General features: G+C 41.9%; 2 protein-coding genes across 4 annotated transcripts; one reads left to right on the top strand and one right to left on the bottom strand.

Moving 5' to 3' along the window:
- Positions 1-871: 871 nt before the first annotated feature.
- LOC111226954 (fragile X mental retardation syndrome-related protein 1-like) lies at positions 872-15,581 on the bottom strand. 2 transcript variants are annotated; one of them, XM_022752286.1, is made up of 17 exons: positions 14,902-15,581; positions 11,966-12,018; positions 10,893-10,986; positions 10,103-10,174; positions 8,505-8,653; positions 8,235-8,328; positions 6,833-6,949; positions 6,518-6,688; positions 6,344-6,422; positions 6,035-6,192; positions 5,432-5,518; positions 3,058-3,277; positions 2,723-2,902; positions 2,000-2,194; positions 1,725-1,832; positions 1,440-1,528; positions 872-1,328 (listed from the first exon to the last, which is right to left on the bottom strand). In XM_022752286.1, exons 1-17 carry the CDS (start codon positions 14,950-14,952, stop codon positions 1,218-1,220), a joined length of 2,028 nt encoding a protein of 675 aa, XP_022608007.1. In that variant the 5' UTR covers positions 14,953-15,581; the 3' UTR covers positions 872-1,217. The 2 variants fall into 2 exon arrangements, with proteins under 2 accessions (XP_022608007.1, XP_022608009.1); XM_022752288.1 differs by having other exon boundaries at positions 6,083-6,192.
- A 2,361-nt stretch (positions 15,582-17,942) lies between these two features.
- On the top strand, positions 17,943-22,627 carry haus4 (HAUS augmin like complex subunit 4). 2 transcript variants are annotated; one of them, XM_022752274.1, is made up of 9 exons: positions 17,943-18,105; positions 18,403-18,542; positions 18,844-18,975; positions 19,343-19,483; positions 19,709-19,805; positions 19,942-20,087; positions 20,204-20,334; positions 20,819-20,887; positions 21,185-22,627. In XM_022752274.1, the coding sequence occupies exons 1-9, from the start codon at positions 18,039-18,041 to the stop codon at positions 21,369-21,371; spliced, it is 1,110 nt and encodes a 369-aa protein (XP_022607995.1). In that variant the 5' UTR covers positions 17,943-18,038; the 3' UTR covers positions 21,372-22,627. The 2 variants fall into 2 exon arrangements, with proteins under 2 accessions (XP_022607995.1, XP_022607996.1); XM_022752275.1 differs by lacking the exon at positions 19,343-19,483.
- Positions 22,628-22,736: the final 109 nt, after the last annotated feature.

Below are 22,736 nucleotides of genomic sequence, written 5' to 3'. Positions count from 1 at the left end.
TCAAGTCTGCTGTCTGTCTGGTCTCAGCCTGTCCTGTTTACTAGGGCTGTACGGGCGCCACCCTGGACCCTCGAAAGACCTAAAACAGGTCGAGAGGAGGAAGTGACGCATCACCCGACACCCCCCTCAGGCCTGCTGATAAATAGAGATGCCTCACCATGCGACCCGCCCAGGGCTACGTTTCAGTTTTGTTACCTCACCCCTCCCCAGTTTTGTTTTGTGGTTGCCAAATCTCAACTCTGCACACACAAACACACACATACGCGCGCACGCACATACACGCACGCACTGACCCCCCAACGCTGTCCATTCTACTCGGAATGAGGACAAGCGCCTTGAATTTCGTGTTTGGCACCAGACTTCTTTTTCCTCACGTTGGCCAGCCACTCCCTCTCCTTCCCTTGTTTTACTCATCACTCCCTCACAGGTTTGTTCTCCTCTTGGAACCAAAAAAGAAAAAAGAAAAAAAAAAGAAAAAAGAAAAAAAAAACTGGAAGATCAACTCTCCCTGTTTTCTTTCCCTCAGGAAACAAAAACAAACTTAATGGAAAAACTCAAGTTTTTTTTTTTTAATTTTTTTTTTTTTTTTTTCAAATTCAAGGCACAATGTCTATCAATATTCCAATCCGTCTGTCTCCACTCCCAGGTTCAGTGTGCGAACATCTCGTCACATGAGCTATTGGACTGTCTGCTCGTCCGCCACTCCCTACAGCTTACATCTCTCTTGTCTGTACTTTAACACTGTTAAGAGACGCGTCTGTTTTGGTTGAGAGAGAGCGACCGCCAAGTCCAAACCAGTGATAAACAATGAACAAAATTAACATAACAAAAAAAAAAAAAAAAAAAAAAAAAAAAAAAAGACACAAATAAAGACAACCGTTTTCAAAAACAAAACAAAAAAAGTCTCGTCCTGTTTCTCGTGTTTCAGTATTTTTAAAAATCAAGTCATATCCACCAGCTCTTTTTTGGCAAGCTAGTTGTTTTTTTAAATAAGCACTACGTACTGATAGATAGGATAGCATACACCGTTAACGTGTGTTTTTAAGTAGATGCGTTTGTCGTTTTTTTGTACTTTTTCACTCTCATAGTATGAATTCAGGTATTTTGTCAGGTACTTTTCACTCATCTGTTTAAGGTTTAAGTTAATGCAAGCAGGGACAGAGTTTGCCATGGAGTCTTGCTCTAGACTTGGGTTCACCAGGGGCAGGGCCGTCTCTTTACGAGACCCCGTTGACCAAGGTCAGAGTCTCACTGGCCGAGGTCATGCCTTTGCTGGGGGAACGCTTGGAGGGTGTTCGCTCATCATTCTTGGCGCTGGTCCCATTCTCCTGTGGGTACAAAAGGTGGGTGAAAAAAAAAAAAAGGTGAGAATGGTCCAATAATCTGACTTCTGAAAATAAAACTAAGGCAGAGGTCACAGTGTGTGTTTCTGTCTGTACCTTGGGCTCAGGGCCAGCGTGGTTTTCCTTCTGGGGCAGATTCTGTCTGCTCTGGGACTCAGCACGGGATATGTAGTCAGCAACAGTCACTGAAAACATAAAATTCTGTTAGCTACATTGTGCATACAATATAGATACAGATTTAAAATGCTAGTACTAATTCAATACATACCAAAGACAGTCAAGCTGCCTCGTCTGTATAAGTTTAAATGGAAATGATCAAAGCTTGTATTGATACAGAATATATCATCTTTTCTGAGGGGGAAAATAAGAACAGTGACTCACCACTCTCATGTGGCTGTCTGTCACGGCTGGCTGAACCTCCCTCTGGGCGGTTGCCACGGTTACGGCGGCGGCGGCTTCGGTTGCGACGCTGAGGCCGGGCCTCTTCATCTAAAACCCAAATGAAAAAATACTTTCTCTGATAATGTTATAGTTCAGAATTTTTACTCAGCAAGCATGTGGTTCTAATTTCAGAGATGTTCAGTGTGTACCTGGCAACAAATGTACTGTATATCTTCACAAATCATTACGCAACAGAACAAGACTGAAGTTCTCACCCAGTCCATTCTCGCTGGGGCCGGCCTGGCTGTCCGACTCTCCAGCAGCGTCCATTACGCTGGGTTCCTGGTCGTTGCGGCGGCGGCGGGAGCGCCTGCGGCGGTCTCCTCCCATGCCTTCACTGATGTCGGTGTCGGCTAGCTCTCCTTCACCCTCCAGCAGGGAGTACGGGTTACTGTCTGGGTCCCTCAGCACTGCAGATCCCACAGAAAAGTAGTATTACAACTACACTTCGCTAATCTTCTCTCATTTTTAATCTCCCTCTGACTCTCAGGTGAACTGAATTCATCATGTAAGACGAGCACACCTGTTCACCTACAAAAAGGCACCTGCCAGCTGCTTCTTGAGAAGACTTGGACAGCACCATACACAAGGTTCTTGTCACCTTAACATTATTGTAAAACCACGTGATGATGAAATCTCCTTCCTCAGTGGTCCATAGGTTCAACTTAAATTATTACCAGTTTGTAAATCAAAAGAAACAATCAACTTGGGACAAATTTCCCAAACTTTGTATTGTTAAATTTGTACTGTAAATTTGTAATTTGTAAACTTATTTTAAGACTAGTAAGAATAAATGTGAAAAGGCTGCTTTAAGTGACTTAAAAACCCACACTCTGAATACCATGAGATGCCATTAAACTGCTGCAATGACTACTTGGAAAAGCTCTCAAAACTCATACGACCAGTAATCTTAACGACTGAGGTTGGTCTTTAATTACCTGAGCTGATTGAGTTGGAGGGCTTGGACCCTGGTCCTCCACGGCCTCGTCCTGAGTTGGAGCCTCTGCCCCTGCCGCCTCGTCGGGAGCCTCTCTCCTCTCCGCCTATGCCACGGGGCCGCTGGTCTCGCTCCATAACCTCCTCCGACTCAGAAGCATTGGACAGTTCAGAGTTTGTGCCTGCATCAAGCAGAGACACGTAATGTAAAAAAACAAAAACTATTACAAACATACGCACACATTTTTTTATTTTCTATATTAATTTAAAAAAACAAAAAAAAACATAACTGATTATGAATCAAATCAAGTTAATATTTCAGCTCCTTCATTCTCACCATATCCAGAGTACTGGCTGTTGGAGGCCCTTCGTCCTCTGCCGCGGCCTCCATAGGTGCGAGAGGCGTGGAGTGAGTTGCTGCTCTCATCTGTCAAGTAGCCTTTCTCCCGGTCAGTACCTGGGCCCCCAGTTCGACTGGCAGGTGCGCGATACCCCACCCCGATCTGACGGAGCTGCTCGTCAATCTGGAGACGCTCCAGTCGCAGCTGCTCCACTTCCTGCGAGGCAGAGATGGGGAAACAGTATAGACAGTTGAGCCTGTTGTTCTGCACATGATTTATTGAAATGTATCAATAAAATCCCCCTCCTACCCTCCCATCCTACACCTTGATGTCCACCAAACACAAATAGTTGAGAAATAGTAGTGCAGATGAACAATTCTAAAAACTAAGTTAAATGCAAAGAAAAACAAGTAGCACCAACATAATCTGCCATAAAGGTGAGTCATGAATGGCACCCATATCTTGTTGCTGCTGCTATTACTGTTTAAAATGTATTTTATCTTCTCCAGCTTTTGCTGAAATGGAGAATCCCTGAGTGTCCAGCGTGACAAGGTGACCTGGGCCCCTTCCAGTTTGACAAAATAATGCCATGCGCCAAAAGTGTTGCCACTGTATACAGATCATCTGAGCAACAGGCATTATCAGGTTTACCTACAAACAAAGCATGGATGCTACTAGTTAAACAAGCTGATCCACATGTGTAGGGACCAGAAAGGGATTATCCTGGATGTTAATGATTAAAAACATGATTAAAAGCATAATTTTTTAATCTGCAAAACCTCAACTGCGCTATTACTCAGATTGTGTTTTACTCACAGATTTTGTTTCTGACCTCACTTCATTTGGTAGGCTGTGATTGTCTACAATAGTTTCACTTTGACATGTTTGTTCAGCCTATAAAATGGCACACACACACTCTGTTGTATTAAGATGGAACTGAGCCATAGTCTGAACTCACGTCTGCTGTGGACCTGGGCTGGTTTTGGGCTTGTTTTTGAGCCTTTCACTCCACCACTAAGTGGCAGTAATGTGTAAAGTGCAGTCCATCAACCTGATGGATTGTGGGCCTCAAAAAAATCCCAAACGTGACAATTTTGAGACCCAATTCAACCAACAGCCAACCAACGCCAGATTGTAGTGGTAAAGTTAGGATAAACAGCTACATCTGTCAACACAACCATTACTCCACTGATCTCTTTTAGATTGCCACTTCTTCCAAACCACTGCCAAATGAAATCACAATGTGTTGATGGAAACTGTCCCCTCTCCTTTTAATCTATTGGGACAGAGACAAAAATGGGTATCACAATGTGCTGTTTAAGAATAGTTAAAAGCGTCTGGTTCAAATGTTCTCAGCCGTTTGATCCACAGATGCCATAATGGATTCGACAGACTTGCCCATTTTGTTCAGATTTGTCTCAGGTATGAGACAGTCGTTGTTGACACGGGAAAATAACAATGATGAGATTAAATGTCTGTTAGTTCTCCAAATGGGGCAATATCATTTTGCCTGCGATCCCCTGGACCACCACACCACCATGATGACAACAATGGCCTCACCCACAACTCTTAAATCCAGCTAGGATAAAACCAGAGTTATAAGTTTATCAAGTTAAATGACAATTAAATTTTTTTTTTTAAAAGCTACTATCATTTTTTAGGAGAGCCACAATGTCTATTTTTTTCAGTTGAGCCACATGAGCCATCTTTATAGATGGGGGGTGGGGGGGTGGGCAGTGCATCTAATGGCAGCAGTGCACTGACAGCAGTTTTTATGGCATTTCAGTGGTGGGCGATTCGGAGGAGGGGGTCTCACTTCACAGTGTGACAGCTGCCTCGACCAACAACAGCTGAACCTTAAGGGAGGTGTGAAGGAAGTGAGGCGGGGTGGGGGTCCGGTGTTATTTTTGGAAGCTCAGGGTCCAGATAGCTGGTAATCTAAACTCCAGTCTACCCTTCACCCCCCATCCCAGAGAGAGGGGCTATTTATAAAAGCACATGAGGTAAGGGCAAAATGAGGTGCTCTCAGCAGCTTTCTACATGTGGTGCTAGGCAAGAGGGAGACAGGTGACCAATGTGAAATAACCCTCTACATACGTCCCACCGGCACCCTGCCCCTACCCCAAATGCCACATAAAGAAACTGTGCTTCTAAGAAACACATTTCCTGCCAAATGATATGATGATACCAGATATTCTGAGAAGAATATATATATATATATGGAGTCGAAAACTAACTGCAATGTACAGAGGACAGAAATACTTAAAACACTCAGCTCTATTTTATCTGAAGTTTTCTGAGAGACAGTAATAGGGAAAAGGAAAAAGGCAAGTGCTGCCATCTACTGGTGGACATGGAGAACTGACTTACCTGGAGATAGGACACATGGTACTCCAAAAGAGCCTGAGCATTGCTGATGTTCTCTTTAGTTCCCACAAACACAAAGGGAACCATGCCCTGATGAAACGCAAAGAGGGGAAGATGAAGAGTTGAGTGTTGTGTTTTTAAGAAAACAAATAATGATCACATATTGAGCCCCACTGACTGAGGGATATCACTGATCGGAAACAGTTCAGACCTCACTCAAATAGGACATTGTAAGTAGTAAGTTACAGCCCATTTCTGGAATGATTAGTATGCTTGAAAAAATCACATGAAGCACACTCAACAGAAACATACTATATCAACCCATCAGGGACAGCACACAGCTAAGTTCCCACACACGCCCAACATAACTGACATATGTTGTGCTGTGGGCTGTGTGTATTGAAAAGCAATGAAAACATAAGTGCTAGTGACAAAACAGGAGAGACAAAGCAGGAGAATGGAACAGTGTCAAAGCAGACAGCACACGGGACGTCTACATACTGCTGCAGTAAAGTAGCTTTGCTTTTTTGGAGAGCAGAAGGGGAGTGTGGGGTGGGGAGGGCACGATTGTACGGGACTGGGAGACCAGCCGAACGGTCCATTCACCTCTTTGCTGCTGGCAGTGTCGTCCCTGCCAGCCCCCTGCCTGCCTACCTCCTCCCGGGGAAGCTTTTTGTCGTTGTCTCCCTCAATCCTGACACGGACCACGCCCGACTTGTCCACAATCTCCTGGATGACTTTGCCGTTCTTGCCGATGACTTTGCCTGGGGGAGAAAGAAAAAGAAGGAACGGTAAAATAATGTCTTTATAATAAGAGCGTAAATGTGTGGCAATAAGGAATATGTTATGGTGATGAAGAGGGATGTTGTCACCACCAAAATGAGCTCCCTCAGGAATGTTATGTTGCTCACTCACCTACAAGATTCCTGGGTACCTGAAAGTAGTCTTCTTTGAACTCAAGATACTCTCTAGCTTGCTTCACTGCCTCTGGGGTCTGTAACACGACACAAATATTCCACCACATTACACTACAGTATATCAGACATGCCCAAAACATGCAAAGGCACATAAGTTCATTAAGCAGTCTACCTCTCCGTAGATCCTGAATGTGCAGCTTTCCTCCTCCAGCTCGATAGCCGTGACTCCAGGCACCTTCCTTGCCTGCTGGATATTGGCACCATGGGAGCCGATGGCGAGACCCATCAGGTCCTCCCTGACCCTCACCTCCTCCTGGTAGGCTGATGCTAACTGCTTACTTGTCTGGGAGGGGGAAAATGCAACTTGGGTTGAGTGCAAATGTGTAAAGTAAGCCAAAATGGATGGCTGGGTCTTAAATGTTAACAAGGGCTGGTAAATTCATTGTATTTGACAGTGGTATGTGCATGTGTAACAGAGCATGTTTACCTCCAAATGTTTGGTGGCTTCTTCGTTGCGGGACATTAGCATAAGCTTGGTTCTGATGCTGCGAAAATGCATGTCACTCAGAAGAGTTGCACGCTTTACTGTGGTTTCATTTGTAGACTGTGAAGATCATTAAAAAAGGATCAAGTTACAACTTTAAAATGACTTCAAAACATAATTGTTATATCCATATTGTCAAGAATTTTCAAGAATCAGGTGAGTCTTTAATTAGCACTGACAAAGTTGTTGCCGATTCAGAATTTTGTGTGTATGTTTAAAAAAAAAAAATCACTGAAGAGAGACAGTAGAAGGGGAAGTAAGATACGCTCACTGAAGATTTTGTTAGGAGCACCAGTACACCTGCTTATTCGTTCAATTATCCAATCAGACAATCATGTGGCAGCAGCGCAATGCATAAGCTAATGGAGATACACATCAGAATCTTCACTTACTGTTCACATCAAACATCAGAATGGGGTTAAAATGTGATCTCAGTGACTTTGACTGTTCCAGGGATTGTTGGTGTCAGACAGACTGGGCTGAATATTTCTAAAACTGCTGATCTCCTGGGATTTTCACATGCAACAGCCTCTTGAGTTTAGACAGCAGTGGACATGGGTTCACCGAAACCCGACAGTTAAAAACTGGAAAAACAGCCTGGCCTGATGAATCTGGATTTCTGCTGAGGCAGCAGATGATAGGGTCAGAAATTGGCCTCAACAACATGAATCCATGGACCCAACATGCCTTGTGTCAACAGTCCAGGCTGCTAGTAGTGTAATGGTGTGGGGAATGTTTTATTGGCACAATTTGGGCCCTTTAATACTAATCAATCATCATTTTAATGCCACAGCCTGAGTATTGTTGCTGACCACGTGTATCCCTTTATGGCCAAATCTTATAATGCCTACTTCCAGCATGATAATGCGCCACGTCACAAAGCAAAAGCTGTCTCAATCTGGTTTCAGCAGGTTCAGTGAACTTCAGTGGCCTCCCCAGTCACCAGACCTGAATCCAGTACAACACCTTTGGGATGTGGTAGAACGGGAGATTGGGGAGCACGAAAGTGCAGCTGACAAATCTGCAGAAATGATGTGATGCAATCAACATTATCTTGTGGAATCCCTGCCACAAAGAACTGAGGCTGTTTGGAGAGCAAAGGGAGGCCCTACCCAGTACCAGTATGGTGTTCCTAATTAAGTGCTCAGTGAATGTATTCGGAATGATCTACAGACCTCATAGGAATACCAGAAAAACCCAGACATGCGGTTCATTTTAACCTTTCAGATTTGTATGCGTTACTACAGTTCGTTTTGTATTATTCCCTCATCTGTGTCTATCTAATAAGCCCATTAACTTGTTCATGAGGTGAGTCCCAGCTCAAGCGTGAACTCAAAATACTAACCAGCACAATGAGTTCGTGTGTTTGGGCACTGAAGAAGATGCAGTTGGCTCCGATAGCTTTCCTGAAGTCTTTGTGAATGTTGTCATTTGCACAGCTGTCAATAAGAAAACAATCCACAGGAGAGTTGGCCTTATTATTCATTTAGCAGCCACGGGTCATTGTAACAACACTGCTCACTGACACATTCAAGAATTCAACATTCATAAATATATAAATATCAATTGAAGAACTATCTATTATATGTAACCTGACAATGTAAAAGACACTCACATGTCCCTCAGGTCTTCTGGGACAGGGATGGGGACTTTATGGAAGGAGTTCCGAGAGGAAGGGCTGTTGGGGTTGAGGGGCCTGATGCGCTCTGCTGTGACAATCTCATTGTATGTGGCGTCACATGCAGCGTATTCAATCACGTAGAACTGGAAACAGCACAAGAGATACAGATTTTTTAATATAAGCAGAAATATCAGACACAAGGCAGCCTGACAGCTCAGATATGTGAACTGAAAAAAACATCCTTATGCTAAGATGTATACAGTGCAGAACTGCTGTATTTAATCCATACAAAAATATAGAATCAGCTGTCAAGTTCAAAATTAATTGATGTCATCTCTCAGGTTGAAAGAAAGTATACTTCACATCAAAAACGCATTTAATCTATAGCTTTATTCATCCAGTTAATAAAGCTACAGATTGTTCCTAGATCCTTCTGTTTCAGAGAAAACATAAGATGAAACAAGAGAAGATGAGCCTGAGAGAGATACAGAGAAAGATGACAAAATGTAGACAAAGAAAAGGGGGAACCATGAACGAGTGAGGCAGTGAGATGAACACTGCACACTCCATGCTCAAAGGACAGTATTAAAGCCATCAGTCAATGCTAGACATTCCTGCAGGCTCTTATCAGACTGCTCCAAATAACAGCACTACACCAGCAGCAGCTCCCTTGGCACAGTAGCACTGCAAAGCTGTCCTTTCCATATCCCACTGACCCACTATTCAACCTGCAGCTCGTGCTGGTAACTAAGAGCCAGTAGTGGTTCAAATCATCTGAAAATCTGAAAAACACCTCAAAATTAGCCAACTATGCCTGTTACACGGAGTATGGTGCAAATCCATTTTGACACAAGTCAGTGTGAAGAAGAAGCACAGGGTGTAATTTGAAGGTACAATGTCAGACCACATCAGGACATACCGACTCTTTGAGCTCATTACCCAGCAGTACTTATCTTACTACAGCCTTGTATTCACTCTACATACAGGATACTGCAGTACTCAGAACTCAATAAACAGTTACTGGCAATACAACAGGACGCTGAAGCAAAGTGAAACATAATTGCTTCGCCTCTATTACTGATTATTAAATACTGAGACAGAGAGGAAGCTAGCCTGGCTGGATTTTGTCATTGACATGAGGCATCATCTTCTCCAAAATATTAATCCTTTTCAATGAAATAGCTCCAGGAAATCTAAGCTCCGTGCACTAAAACTCAGGAATCAAAAATTCCTTCAGCGCACCACAGCATCAAAGGAACTGATTACAAAAACAAACACTGAGTGGTTTATAAGTTTTTTTTTTTTTGTTTGTTTTTTTTACAAGACAATACAAACAAACAGCATCATGTTGTTCTTTGTAATTTCCTCTCGTGTGAATGTGGTGTTTGAATGAATGGAGACATGCAGAGGTGGAAAGAGGATTTGAAATCACCATAATGGCAAAACACACGCCTCCAAAGAAGAGAGGATACGCTCTTCTGCTTTAGTACATATCAGCAATAAAAACAGTCTGCAAATAAATCTTTTCCTGACTTTTTTTTTTTTTTATCTCATTGAAATAAGATGTTCCTTGGTTCCTAGCAACCACTTACCTCTCCCTTCATCATTCTGACCCGTGCCAGCCACCAGCCACACGGCTCCTGTTCGTTGGCCCTGGAGTAAACCTGTAAGCAGACATACAGTGAATGACAGCTGAGTCACAGCCAAAAACAAATCACAACTTTCATACTCATTAACGGTGCTTCAAACTGTCTGTAGTGGAAATCAAGATGCAATGACGGTGAACATGGCCTTAGCTGCATATTCAGCAGGCTAATGGCAGACCTATACTGTGACTATGAATGGAATCCTACAAGTCCACTGTTTAGTGACTAGTAAAGCAGAGAGGATACAAAGTGTACAACTATCTAGTGCTGTGTGTTGTGGACGAAATCGAAAATATGAGGTAAACTTGTTGTTGCAAACTCATACTGACTTGAGATTTCAGCCTGTGCAGATTCTGGTTGAGTCTGGTTGTACAAAATGCAAGCAATATATTCAACTTTCCCACCAGATAATATTCTACAAAGCCAATATGCATATAATAATCCTGTTCTAATCAGCTGCCCAAAAGCACCAGGAAATATGCAAATAAAGATTTAAAACAACTTTTAAACCATTATGTGCCACAGGCTGTTTGGGCTGTTTACTACTTTAAAAGGCATAAACATAGATACTTTAATTTAGTTTAGAGGCCACATGAATGTCCTGGAAATTACTGTACTAGCCAATAATGATCCGTTGTCTGATAAAGTGCAAAGACACCAAGGCCTTGAGACATGAGGTTAGTGAAAACTCAGGTGTATGGGCTGAGTCAGACGGATGCAAAGCGGTGCATCTCACCTCCACCTCCTCTCCTTCACCAATTTCCTTGTGGTAGTCGGCTGGAGGAGGCAACCGCACGTCACTGAAGGGCAACTGTCTCTCTGGCTGCCAGCTGTGGCGAGACAACACAGATAAAACAAATGTTTTTCAGCTTATCAACAGTTACAGGTATCACAACAGAATTCAGTAACAGTTCAAGCAGTCTAGATTCAAGCTCTTTGTCTCTCATGTCATATTGGGATTACAATAACATGGGTGCATCACCATCACTGCTGTACAGCACACTAACAGACATAATGAAATAAAAATTAAAAGTTTATGTGAGGATTTTAATGAGGAAGTTTAAGGACCTGTGTCTGGACAATGAGTGACTATGTTCATTGTATGATGTATTTCACACTAAAGTAAGAACTTGAAAATAACTCAAGAATGCAATGAAGTTCACTAAATGACTTTCTAGGGTGAAACATGATATTATTAGTCTGGACACATAAATGAAAACAGATGTATGTTCATTTGAAATCTGAAAAGTCTCTCAAACTTAGTCTAAATCTTCAAAACATTTTTCATTTAAGAGCCCTATTACTATCATTATCAACCAAAAAAGGTGTTTCATTCATTCACTGTCTTATACAACCAGCTACTCCAGCACCTCCATGTGCTCAGAGAAAGTAAAGGGAGAGGGAGGGGAAGAAACCATCCCAAAAATGACATGGGCAACCATGCTGCCACTCCTCCCACCCTGCATACCTTAGCTCACTATTTTTAGGGGCACCCTAATCTACACTCTCAGCCAAGTAGATAAAGAGGGACCATGGGGACGGGTGGTGGGGCTAGGAGTATAGGAAAGCATGGTGGGGGCAGGAGGGGTCAGAGCAGGAGGTAAAAAAACTGTTAGAGACGTGTATGGACAGCTGCATGCCAAGCACAGGTGCTGAGGAGGACAATTTTGAATGCCTGGGTAAAGCACCAGCCTGGGGCAGTCATCGTAACTCTCAATTACTATAGTTCAAGCCTCATTTCCCCATGTAAGGACTATTTATCATAAAGCAGACATACAGGAGATGTTAACAGAGAGAGAGCAAACTTACTTATTTTCAAATACAATTGTGAGAGAGTCTTCGTGGACATCTTTGATGTAACCCTAAAAGAAAAGCAGAGAGAAATAGTTTTATTCCCATGAAAGCCCAAGACAGAGCAACAGTGATAAGGGGTGGGGCTGGGAGCATTTGATTTTGCATGTAAACAACACAGACAGTTGGTTTGTAATCCGTGTTAGACCGATACTGTGACTGTTGCTGAAAAGAGCATCTATGGCTTTTTGGAAGCCAAGACATCACATCACTGACACAATTCTCTGGCTGTGAATTCTGTGCTAGATAAAGTGACGAGGAACACTGACTCCTCCTGACAGCACAGACAGCCTGGAAATATTTCTCTCTCACACACACTCACACTAATTCATACACAAACAGAATTAAAAGGCATACACTTTCTATGTGTAAGTTGAAGAAGGGATGTTCGTGAGCACACATGTATGGAGAAGGCAGTCACTCACTCAGCCTAGCTTATATGGATAGATTATGCGACAGCCCAGAGAGAACTCTAACAAGAGAGCTCACTTAAATGTGTTACTTGTCCATCATGGCGGTCCACAAATCTGTCACAGCATGCCATAAACTTTGACCAACACCACTCAGCAGTGACAAGATGGGAGGAAAGTGGTGGGCGTGGCATATCTCTCAGTGTGACACTACCGTATATGGGACAGAGGGGTCGGGCAGTATCGTCAATTGCAATCATGCTTGGGGGTCAGGAGTGAATGTGTGGATTCACTTGCTGGAAAGGTTCCACCTTTGCACTGGAAGAGCTGGCTAGGGTTTCAGCCTAGACCAGGGGCAACGTCATGTAGATACATTGAGATTTTTTACACCCTTTAAGCAGGCCACTGTCACTACAACTCTAATTATCAATCACCACTGCCTGCTTTCTGACAAGGTCTTTGTTAATATCGATTCACACGAGCAGTTACTGTCTGTGGCTCACACTTCTTGTGTACCAGTAGCACTAGAGCGGGTTAACTTCTGGAAAAGAAGCCAGCAATGGCAACAGGTCTGACTGAAGAAGTGCTTAACCTCAAATTTCCAGAGATCACATTAGGAGGCAGCTGCCTGTGCTTGTTATGTTCGGTTAAGAACTGCTTCCACCAAATACTACAAGGTCAAAGGGCAGGCAAGCCCTCTTTCTAGTATGACATGACTAGTGGATAGGTGGGTGCCTGAAGGGGGGGGGTCACAGGCAGCTTCATGACATCACTTCATCCTTTGGCCAGCAGCCACATGCAGGTCCATGTGGTGACCAAGACCTTTTCAACCATCACCCTAATGAAAACTGATTATATTGAATAATTGCATTCTTTCCACATAAGTCGCCAGTGTGGTCAGGAGTTCAGCTGACTGGTCCATTTATAACTAAATATAAATTAAAGATGTAAAAAGAGAGTCAATATAATATGTCCTGAGATATCCTCATTTAGTCCTTTATCAGTTTGCCTGGTATGTGCTCGCTGCTGCAAAAAGTTAAACAGGACAAAGTGCCACTTTCCAGACAGGTGCTGTATTGCCTTGACAGGTTCATAAATATGACCCTGATTCACAGTTAAAAAGAAAAAACTCTCTGACTCAATGTGACACCAAGGTGAATGAGGTGCATTTAAAAAGCAAAATCCTTTTACCCTGTGTGTCAATCACAACAGGAAAAGCAGTAAAGCTTCTGCCCCACTCTCTCCCATCAAGGACAACATAGTTCCTTGAATATGACATTTAAAATGTCACAAACACAGTTAAGTGTCCATTTCGTCCACAAAATGAGAGCTGTGAGAGATAATCGACGTAACAGAGATGAGTGGAAAGTGTTCATTCATGCCAGAGCTGAACTGTCACCCTGTAAAACAGAACGACAGGTGAAGCAGCACGAGGAGAGTAAATATAGGCTCATCCCTAAACCACCATGTGGTCGACTGACCAGCTGAAGGCTCGAAGACAGAATAGAGAAGAGGGGCACATGGAGAAAATAATGTAGTTAAACAAATGAAAGAAAAAAGGAGATGCCACAAATACTGAACACTATAGATCGGGGAGAAGGATGTACAGGGTTATTCGCCAATTCCCAACATCATGGTCTCAACTCAGGTTGGCAATACCTCCATCAGGGTTTTTGCTAAAATCCCAAATCATGCCAGAACCTACAATGTTCACAAAGACGACCCATATCTGTATGGGTGACTAACAGAATAAAAACAATGATATTTAACCTCTCTTTTAACAAAATGTATGTGTTCGAAATTGAAGTCACCAAGTTGCCATCTTAACGTGACGTTTAAAAACAAGCAAACAAGCTGTGACACAGCAGCAACAAAAATTTTCGAGTCATGTGCTGGGATGTGAAAGTACACTTTCTTTTGAAAATGAGACAGAATTGAAACAGAAACCTGCACTCTAGTTCTTCCTTGTCAGAGCAATAAACATGTGTAGTGCAGCTAGGGGTTGGGCTACAAAACAAACATGAAGTATGTGAGCTTTGATGTAGCATCTCATCATACTTGTGCGTAGGAACTGCACAACAGCTGTCTGATTAGCTGCTCGCTTCTGTTTTAAATGTGTGCATCCCACATATCAGGACAAAGCAATATCTTATGATTGCATCCATTACAAAACTACGGGCATCTGTTTCCAATAGTATAGCCTGTGATCATATTGACATTAACTAAAAACGATCAAATATAGGCCATACTTGGTGATGACAAGTGTACTTAGCTTAACTGCTAGCTGGAGCTAGCTACCCACCCCACAATGGCCAACCCTAATGGAACGCAAAACCATCCCTGTTTGTTAGGACTGGACCTAAGCTAACATTAGCCAAGTGATGGTTAGCTAGGGCTGCGCTCAGGAGAACGAAACCTCACAGTTTTTCCTGAAACAAAACTTTTAACTGCGACAACTAAAAACTGCGACTGTAACCAGGTTACCTTATAGAAGGCCCCATTCGAGCCGCGAACTTCCACGGCCAGTCCGTCCATACTCGTCGGTAGATCCCCACGGCTGTGCTTGTCTGTAGCCGTTACGACTCCCTGTGAGTCCGGTAACGTTACCACCCCCAGCTTCGCCGGCCCTTCGCCGCTATCCGGCCGCTTGTGGATTTCCAGTGTTTCGGGTGGAGGGAGAGGGGCAGAGGTGAAGGGGTTGGGGAGATGGGTGTGATGGTGTCAACTAATACAACGCAGACGCTCTCTCCAGCGGCAGCCAGTTAGGAAGCTCCGATGTCTGTTTTTGTCTGAATGTGGAATTTGGTGCTCGCGAGCTAAAAGGCACCGCCACGAGCAGTGAAGTCTCGACGTGCGCGAGGAGGAGAAGCAAGCTAATGATGCTACGGCAGGAGGATGCTAGCTGATGGATAATTAGCTGGGAGGCTAGCTATCAACACCTTGATCCCGTCAGTTTTCAGGGATGCTAGCTGGCTAGCATTTGATAGCCTGGCTGCGTTTGATGGTTGTGCGTGTGGCGCAGTCGTCGCGTTGAATAATTTCACAGAAGTCGTCACCGGGGGTCGTTTCTTCAGTCTGTGGTGCAATTTTCAGCGGCGTTTCTTTCCCAAAAAGCGTTTGAGACGCACTACCGCCCGGCGACTCCTTACTCCAACTACCCGTCCCCTGAACACACGCCGATAGAGTGAATCAGAGAGGGACTGAATGACCTCGAACACCCCACCCCTCAATGGAAAAGGCCCGCCCATCCAGAAATCGAGGCGTATGATTGGTCAAAGACCTCGGCAATCAATTGTAGCTTTCTTTAATTGGTTTAGCAAATAAGGGTTGGTCTGTGAGCACGGCCAATAAAATGTACAGAGTCGCATCCTAACCCAATCCATTGGTTTTATCCCGTGTCAATTATAATGTTACTCAAATTGAGTGGCTCTCATATCTAATTTTGCCCACTCATTGATGAGTGAGGACCACCAGCCATTGTGTAAACAGCACTAGAGTGAAGTTACTATATTGTACCGAGCAAAAGTTATATCACATGCTAGAAATACCGATATTCAGACTGGAAACACAGACTCGTATAAGTATATAACTAGAACAAGTATAAAACAGTGTGGGCGAATTAATGTAAGGGTATGGTTACAAAATACCAGGAATGCAGCACGGAGAAGACCAGATATGGGCAAGGACTGTTGCAAGGAAACAGCTGTGACGAGCCCACATGAGAGGCCAGAGGTCATGGCAGAAAGGCGCAGACTACAGGAATACTCCACCAGTTGATGTCCAGAATTAAAAAACTATGAGAGATACTATGTACATGCAATGAAACACCAGCCCTGGTATACACCATACGATGAACATAAAACACTTAAGGGTGTGACTCTGTGACCCCTTATCACAAAGTTCACCCAACATTAGTGATGTTCCTGAACATCCCCTTCACACTTTGGAGAATGAGGAATGCCTGATGTAACAGTAGAGCTTGATTGTAAGTAGTGCAGCATTTATGTGCACACACATATTTACAACCCGTTGATAATAACATGAGACCCTTGCTCTGTGTGTGAAGATAGAATATCTGTAGCTCTATCAGTTCTAAATTAAGCCCAGCACTCATTCATTTCATGTTTACTTTCATATCATGTTCACAAACATTAACTAGCCTACATTCTGTAGTTAATGTGTGTAGTGTTACCACAACCAATATTGTTATGATTCTCTTTTATTCAATCCACTATGGTGTCTACTGCTAATGTTTGTCACTTGTTTTCAGAGTTTTAAATTTACAAAAAACACAAACAAACATGTCAACAAATACTGATAAGATGATTATAATTTAGATTAATAGGATTTATTTTATACTATTGAGAGTGTTATTATTCACTTCTCATGAAAGCTACCATGTCATAAGCTCCCAAATATGAATGAAGAAGGCACACACTCCCTCCTTCTCTGCATTATGATCAGGGTCCTGACCAGGGATTCCTCTTTCCCCTTCACTTCTTCCTACTGCCATTCTTCCAGCCCACCACCAAAGAGCACAGCTAAACATGTCTCCAATCTAAAAGAGGTGTGTCCTTTGACTTTGTCAGCCCAGAGGATTTTGTATCATTGTCAGCATGTAAAAGGGGTTTTATGTCATAATGTGAAGCCAGCCATAGTGGCCACCTCTTCACCCAGAGACACTTATAAGGAGGAATCTCTCCTCTCCAGGTGTCCATCTTCCAGCCCATTTGTGATCCATATCAGAAATGGCAGAGTTGATGCACTCTATGGCAGGAAAAGAGATTTCATTATAGTCTATCCGGTGGAAGGACTTGAGGTGCTCATCAAAACCCTTGTAAATGGCTTTGACTATCAATCGAGCTGCTATAGTGCAGACCCTAAGCAGATACAGATTTTGATTCAGACCACAGAGGCAGGGAGCTGTACCAGGTGCAACACAACATATAGTGGAAATTATTTTTACCTTTCTTTTTGCCCAGTTCTTACTATTTACTGCTCCTACTTTATCTGATAGAGTAAGAAGTGCCTTGTCTTGCCTGCATGTGAAAATTACTCAATTAGTCTTAACAGTAAATTATTGATGCTGACAGTAAACTGATTTTTACATGAAATACAAAGAAGATGCAGTTTCATGGTGTATTTAATATATTTTGTATTATCTCATTCCAGGTAGTGTAATGTGCCAGAGCATTGTGTTGTATTTGTCTCCGTCTAATCACAAAACCTTTATAATTTGTATAAAATCTTTAAATGTTTTTTTTTTGGGGGGGGGGACTTAAATTTGAATTTTTTTTTGATTGTATATCATCATCACCATAAATGTTAACGAAGATTATGCTGTTATTAAAAACTGATTTTTCTTAGGAATAATTACAGTTTTCGCTGTACAAGTGTGCGCTCCTTCGAGTGGCACACAACTCTTGCAGGAGGGCAGAACTCTGATTGTATTGGTCACATGGGTCCGTTAGCCAATAAGGAGGCTCCTTGCACACGCGCGCAACTTGATTCAGGAAGTACGCATTTCATATTCATGTCGTGTTTGTGCTAGCAGAAAAAGTCTTCAGAAATCCACAAATAGAGAAGTTGTTTGGTTAATAAGGAACAAAATTCAGCCTAAAATGTCCGCTGGTCCCGAGTCTACACATGTGTCCTCGCTTGGGAGGGGCGACAGTTTGCACCAACAGGGTAAGAAAACGGCGTTTAAATTACTACATTAACTGCTGCTAAGACTGTTACTCTGGTAAATACACCTATGGTGCTTGAAAGCTAATGTATTTTAGAGTTAGAGAGAAGTTAAGAAATGAAAAATTAACGCCGTTCCTCCATATTGATTATTCATATCTTATAACCTTAACTTATGTTATATACACTATGTTATAGGCTGAAGAAGCTGTAGCATTTAGTTAAAGTTGGAGTGTTGTGCTGTTTTGAATCCGCTGACAATGATAATAGGTTTACTGTATTTACTGTCCACCCACCCAGTCCTCTCCTCCTTTCCTCTGTGTGACATGACCGAGGAGGATCTGACCCAGAACCCTCAGCTCTGTAAACTCCTGGCCACCCTGGCCCAGCATGTGGACCAAACTGGACTCACTGTGTCGCTAAAAACAGAGCTGGACAAGGTATCAGCAGCACTGTGCTCACACTGGGAAAAAACCTTTGCAAAGTGCAGTATTACATGATGCTTATTTATATTGATTCAAACTAAACTTAAGTTACACCAAACAGCTGTATGCTGGATTTGACACTTTATGAGAAGTTATTCATATTTAACTACACATTAAGTAGTTTATGACTTACCGACCTCTACTGGTAACCAGTAGGAATTGCAGCCACATAGATGTGCCCTCTCTCTTCTTATACGTCTGAGTTTGTTAGGGTTTATGTATCTGTGAGAACATACAGATGCTTTTTTTTCCCCAGGCTGAACAGAAGCTGCAGAGCCAGAGGCGACACTGGCTACGCTCTGAGAGCCTGCACAAAGGGCTGCAGGAGATGATCCAGGACCACTGTGTCAGGAAGCACCATGCCACTGTGCCCCCTGACCAGAACATGGTACTTTTCTTAAACCTATCTGCACAGTGTACAAATGCACAAACAGCTGCAGTGATACAACAAAAACGTATTTCGTTATATTTATTTTTGGTCATTTAAGCTGCACTCTGCAACTTACTTTCCACATTGCCAGGTTCAAATCATAGGTAAAGGTAACCGTTTGAAAGATTGTAACTTCAGTACCCAGAAGTTTACCATATATTATGAAATTGGTAATCTATCTACTGGTAATCATTGTGTGTTCATGTTTACCAATGTGACAAGAGGAGACAGATGCCAGCAGTGTTTTACTGAGTAGTAGTGATTACACTTATCTGGTGATAAAATTCCAACCTCAATATATCACTTGCTTTGGTTGTGTATTTAGTTCTATGAGACAATGGAGAAGTGTGTGCTGGTGGCTCAGTGTGTCAGACAGCTGGATCCAAGTAGCGCAACCAACCAGGACCAGCCCTCTGTTCTGAGTTTGAACACCCAGCAGGTGATGGAGCTCATGCCATCAGAGAAAGTGAGTCATAAACATACAATACATTCATTTAGTTAAAATCTTGCATTTGGTATTAATGTGCTGTTTCTGAATTTGTATAAACAAAATAAATAAAATGTTTGGCCTTGGTGTGCAAGATATGCAGTGGACATATTGTTCAGGGAAACAAATGAAACCACTTTTTATTAATTATAAATACAGGCCATGTTTGTTTCCCTATGCCAATGCTCTCTTTATATTTACCAGAATGTACAAAGAATGAAGCAGAGTCTACCCAGAGAGCTGGAGAAACATCTCAAGAAAAAGTGTCTGAACCTCCTCTCTTACTATCAACCTGAATGGGGTACAGTACCATAGCCCTGACCTATCTTTGGTTGCCAGTAAAAATTAACTTCTAGTTCACTTTCAGTACATTTATATCACTTGGTTGTTCTGCAGTTACTTCACACACAGGATGTTGGTTTGTAATCCTCCTCTAGAGAATGAGAGTGAGGGTCTGAAGAACAGCAAATTGTCTCATCTGTCAGTCCAGCTGGACAAAGACAAGAAAAGAGCTGAGAGTCTGAAAGAGACCTGCAGGGAAAACACTGTTCTCCTGCAGAGACAGACTCAACTCTACCTCTCTGTAAGTGCTCCTATGAATGTATTTAGTTAAGAAAAGGATCCAAACCTAAATTTCTCATGTTCTGCTCAGCTTGTCACAACAATATTTTGCATTCTGTTCCTTCTTTCCCTGACCAGGAGCTGACTAAGTGTATTCAGCTTCTCCAGTCTCTCATCTTGGACCACAGGCTGAAGATCCAGGCAGATTTAGACATGAAGAAGTTGGACTACTTTGAAGGCAAATGTGAATTAGTCTTACAGAAGATAAAGTAAGCAGATGTTTCACCTACATAAATATATTTGACATTGTAGACATTAACTTGTCCATTCTCAGAAGACATATTAGATCAATATACTCCAAATCTTCCTAGTATGGCATCCAAGCAATTATATGCTTGTAAATGTATGGGCTGAAATATTACAGTATCAGTAACAAAAACACATTTTGCGTTACCCAACGCAAATATAATATTGTTTATTATGAGGACCAATGTCTCTAAAGTGATATGGTGTTGCTGCTATTTGCAAAAGAGTATCCATGAAGTTTTACATACACATACTAGCATTTAAACCATGATATTTTCATTCTGCCACTCATTTATCAAAAATGTCAACTTCTTAAATACTTTAAATATACGTTTTATTTATTTATTTTTTAGTGGCTACTACTATACATCAACCACAATTCAAAAGAAGATTTAAAAAAAAAAACACATTCCTGTTTCTCATGTTTTTTTTTCTCTTCTTTCAAAGGGCTGAGATGGTTGAAATCCAGTTGGACACATACACAGCCGACTCAATATCTGCTCATAGAAAGATAAGGCAAGAGACTTTTTGTCTATCTATCTGACTTATTTCAAATTTTGTCATGTAATGTCAGTGTTATTCATATTTCTGTACTGGAGTCTTCATTATCCCTATTTTCTGAAAGGCAAGTGATAGTAGTTGAAGAAATGCATATTATTTCTTACGGTTGTTTGTGTTTGTCATGTTCTTTGAATTTATCCTTATCCAAGCCTTCAGAAAAGTTATCATAGGAGCTACAATGTGGCTGAAGTTTTAAAAAAAAAATAAAAATAAAAAATCGAACTTTCTTTATCTTTTCCATCTCAATTTCAGAGAGAAGTTGGAGTCTGAGCTGAAGGCCTGTCAGGTGGAGAAGCAGTCTGTGGAGTTAAAACTGGCCTCCTTTGAGATCCTCGGCAAAGAGTTTGAGGCCCTGGCTGAGGAGTACAGCAGATTACGGCAGGAGATAGAAATGAAACACTGGGCTCTGAAGGAGTTCACCCAGTACAATGACAAGTGAATGCTGGGACAACAGCCAGCATTTCCCTTGGACACTTGACACAGGAACAGTGTGGATTTTTGGCCTACAGTAAGCATGTAGCTTGTACAGAGTGACTGTGCTAACTGAGGGCTCCCCATAGAGCTCCTAACTTAAAACTGTTGTTTAATCCACTTTAATAAATTAAGTTTTCCCATATATTCAAGCCTCTTCAGTGCATCACCATGGTAATCAGTATTTCAGATTTTTTAAATTTCTAACCCAAATTTCAAACCCATTTAGATTTCATGGCTTATTTAGTACTCATTCCTCTTTTAATAAGATGCGACTTTACACTGAACTCAAACCTCCAACCACTCTTGTTTTCTATATCAGCTTATAATGAGAGTCACTATGTTCACACTGACAACTGTGCAAAGTACCTCTGCCATAAAATGTGCTTCTAAGTTGGCAAACGCAGCATTGACGCATCTGTTCAGTGCAATGGATTTGCATTGCAAAACAGCACATTCTATGTGTTTGGTGTGCATGCTGCATATTGAGGCTGGTAACATCAACATTATGAAAATGAGACATATGATTTTCAGGTGCAATCCCCTCATCAAACCTAGTGGTTTGCTCATTTTTGTTGACTGATCAGAAAATAGAGTTTAATGCCATTTACCTGCAATTTGCAACCTCTTCCACAAGAGAGCAGTATACTTTAAATTTTAACTCCATACTTCCATGTCATTATCCTTTTATACTTACCTGTTCCCACTTTTACTAGACATAAAGAACCTTTACCAGACATCTTTGTTTTGCTTTCCTGTTCTTTTACTATAGGTATGGCATGTAATAAGGTTGTATGTTGTATTAATTATTAAAACTATTTAAAACGTGCACAGAATGAAGCACCTGAGACAAAGTGAAGGATGTTTGTCATTTTAATCTCTATTGAATTTTGGATTATGTTGTTTGATAAATTCATGAACAATCATGTATAATTCCAGCTCTCTATTGAGCTGATTTCCTGTTCACCAACACTTCACACATCACAACAGTTGTGGAGTGACCCTAATAAGTTTCTACATTTATTTCTAGGTTTCTGTCACTGGAATATTAATCTTTATCACAACTCTCAGGAGTTGTAGTAAAAAACTGTACTTACTGTTAAGCTAAATTTAGCTTCTAATCAGCAATTAAATTCTGCAATGTTACTCATAAATAAGGCTGTTATTCACTGATGCCAATTGAGGCACATTTTCCTTTATTCAGTTCACTATTAAACTTTTTAAACGTGCTAAAATTGAGTTTGTGTTTTAAGTCTTAAACATTTATCTTGAAAATACAGTAGGCCTAAGTGTCAAACTGGTCCATTCATTCATTACAGTTTTCCATTGTAGG

The sequence above is a fragment of the Seriola dumerili genome, unplaced genomic scaffold, assembly GCF_002260705.1.
Source record: "Seriola dumerili isolate Sdu_G_001 unplaced genomic scaffold, Sdu_1.0 BDQW01000167.1, whole genome shotgun sequence".
NCBI classification, from domain to species: Eukaryota; Metazoa; Chordata; class Actinopteri; order Carangiformes; family Carangidae; genus Seriola; species Seriola dumerili.
The sequence above is the reverse complement of the archived record's forward strand: the minus strand, read 5'-3'. Positions and strand labels throughout refer to the sequence as shown.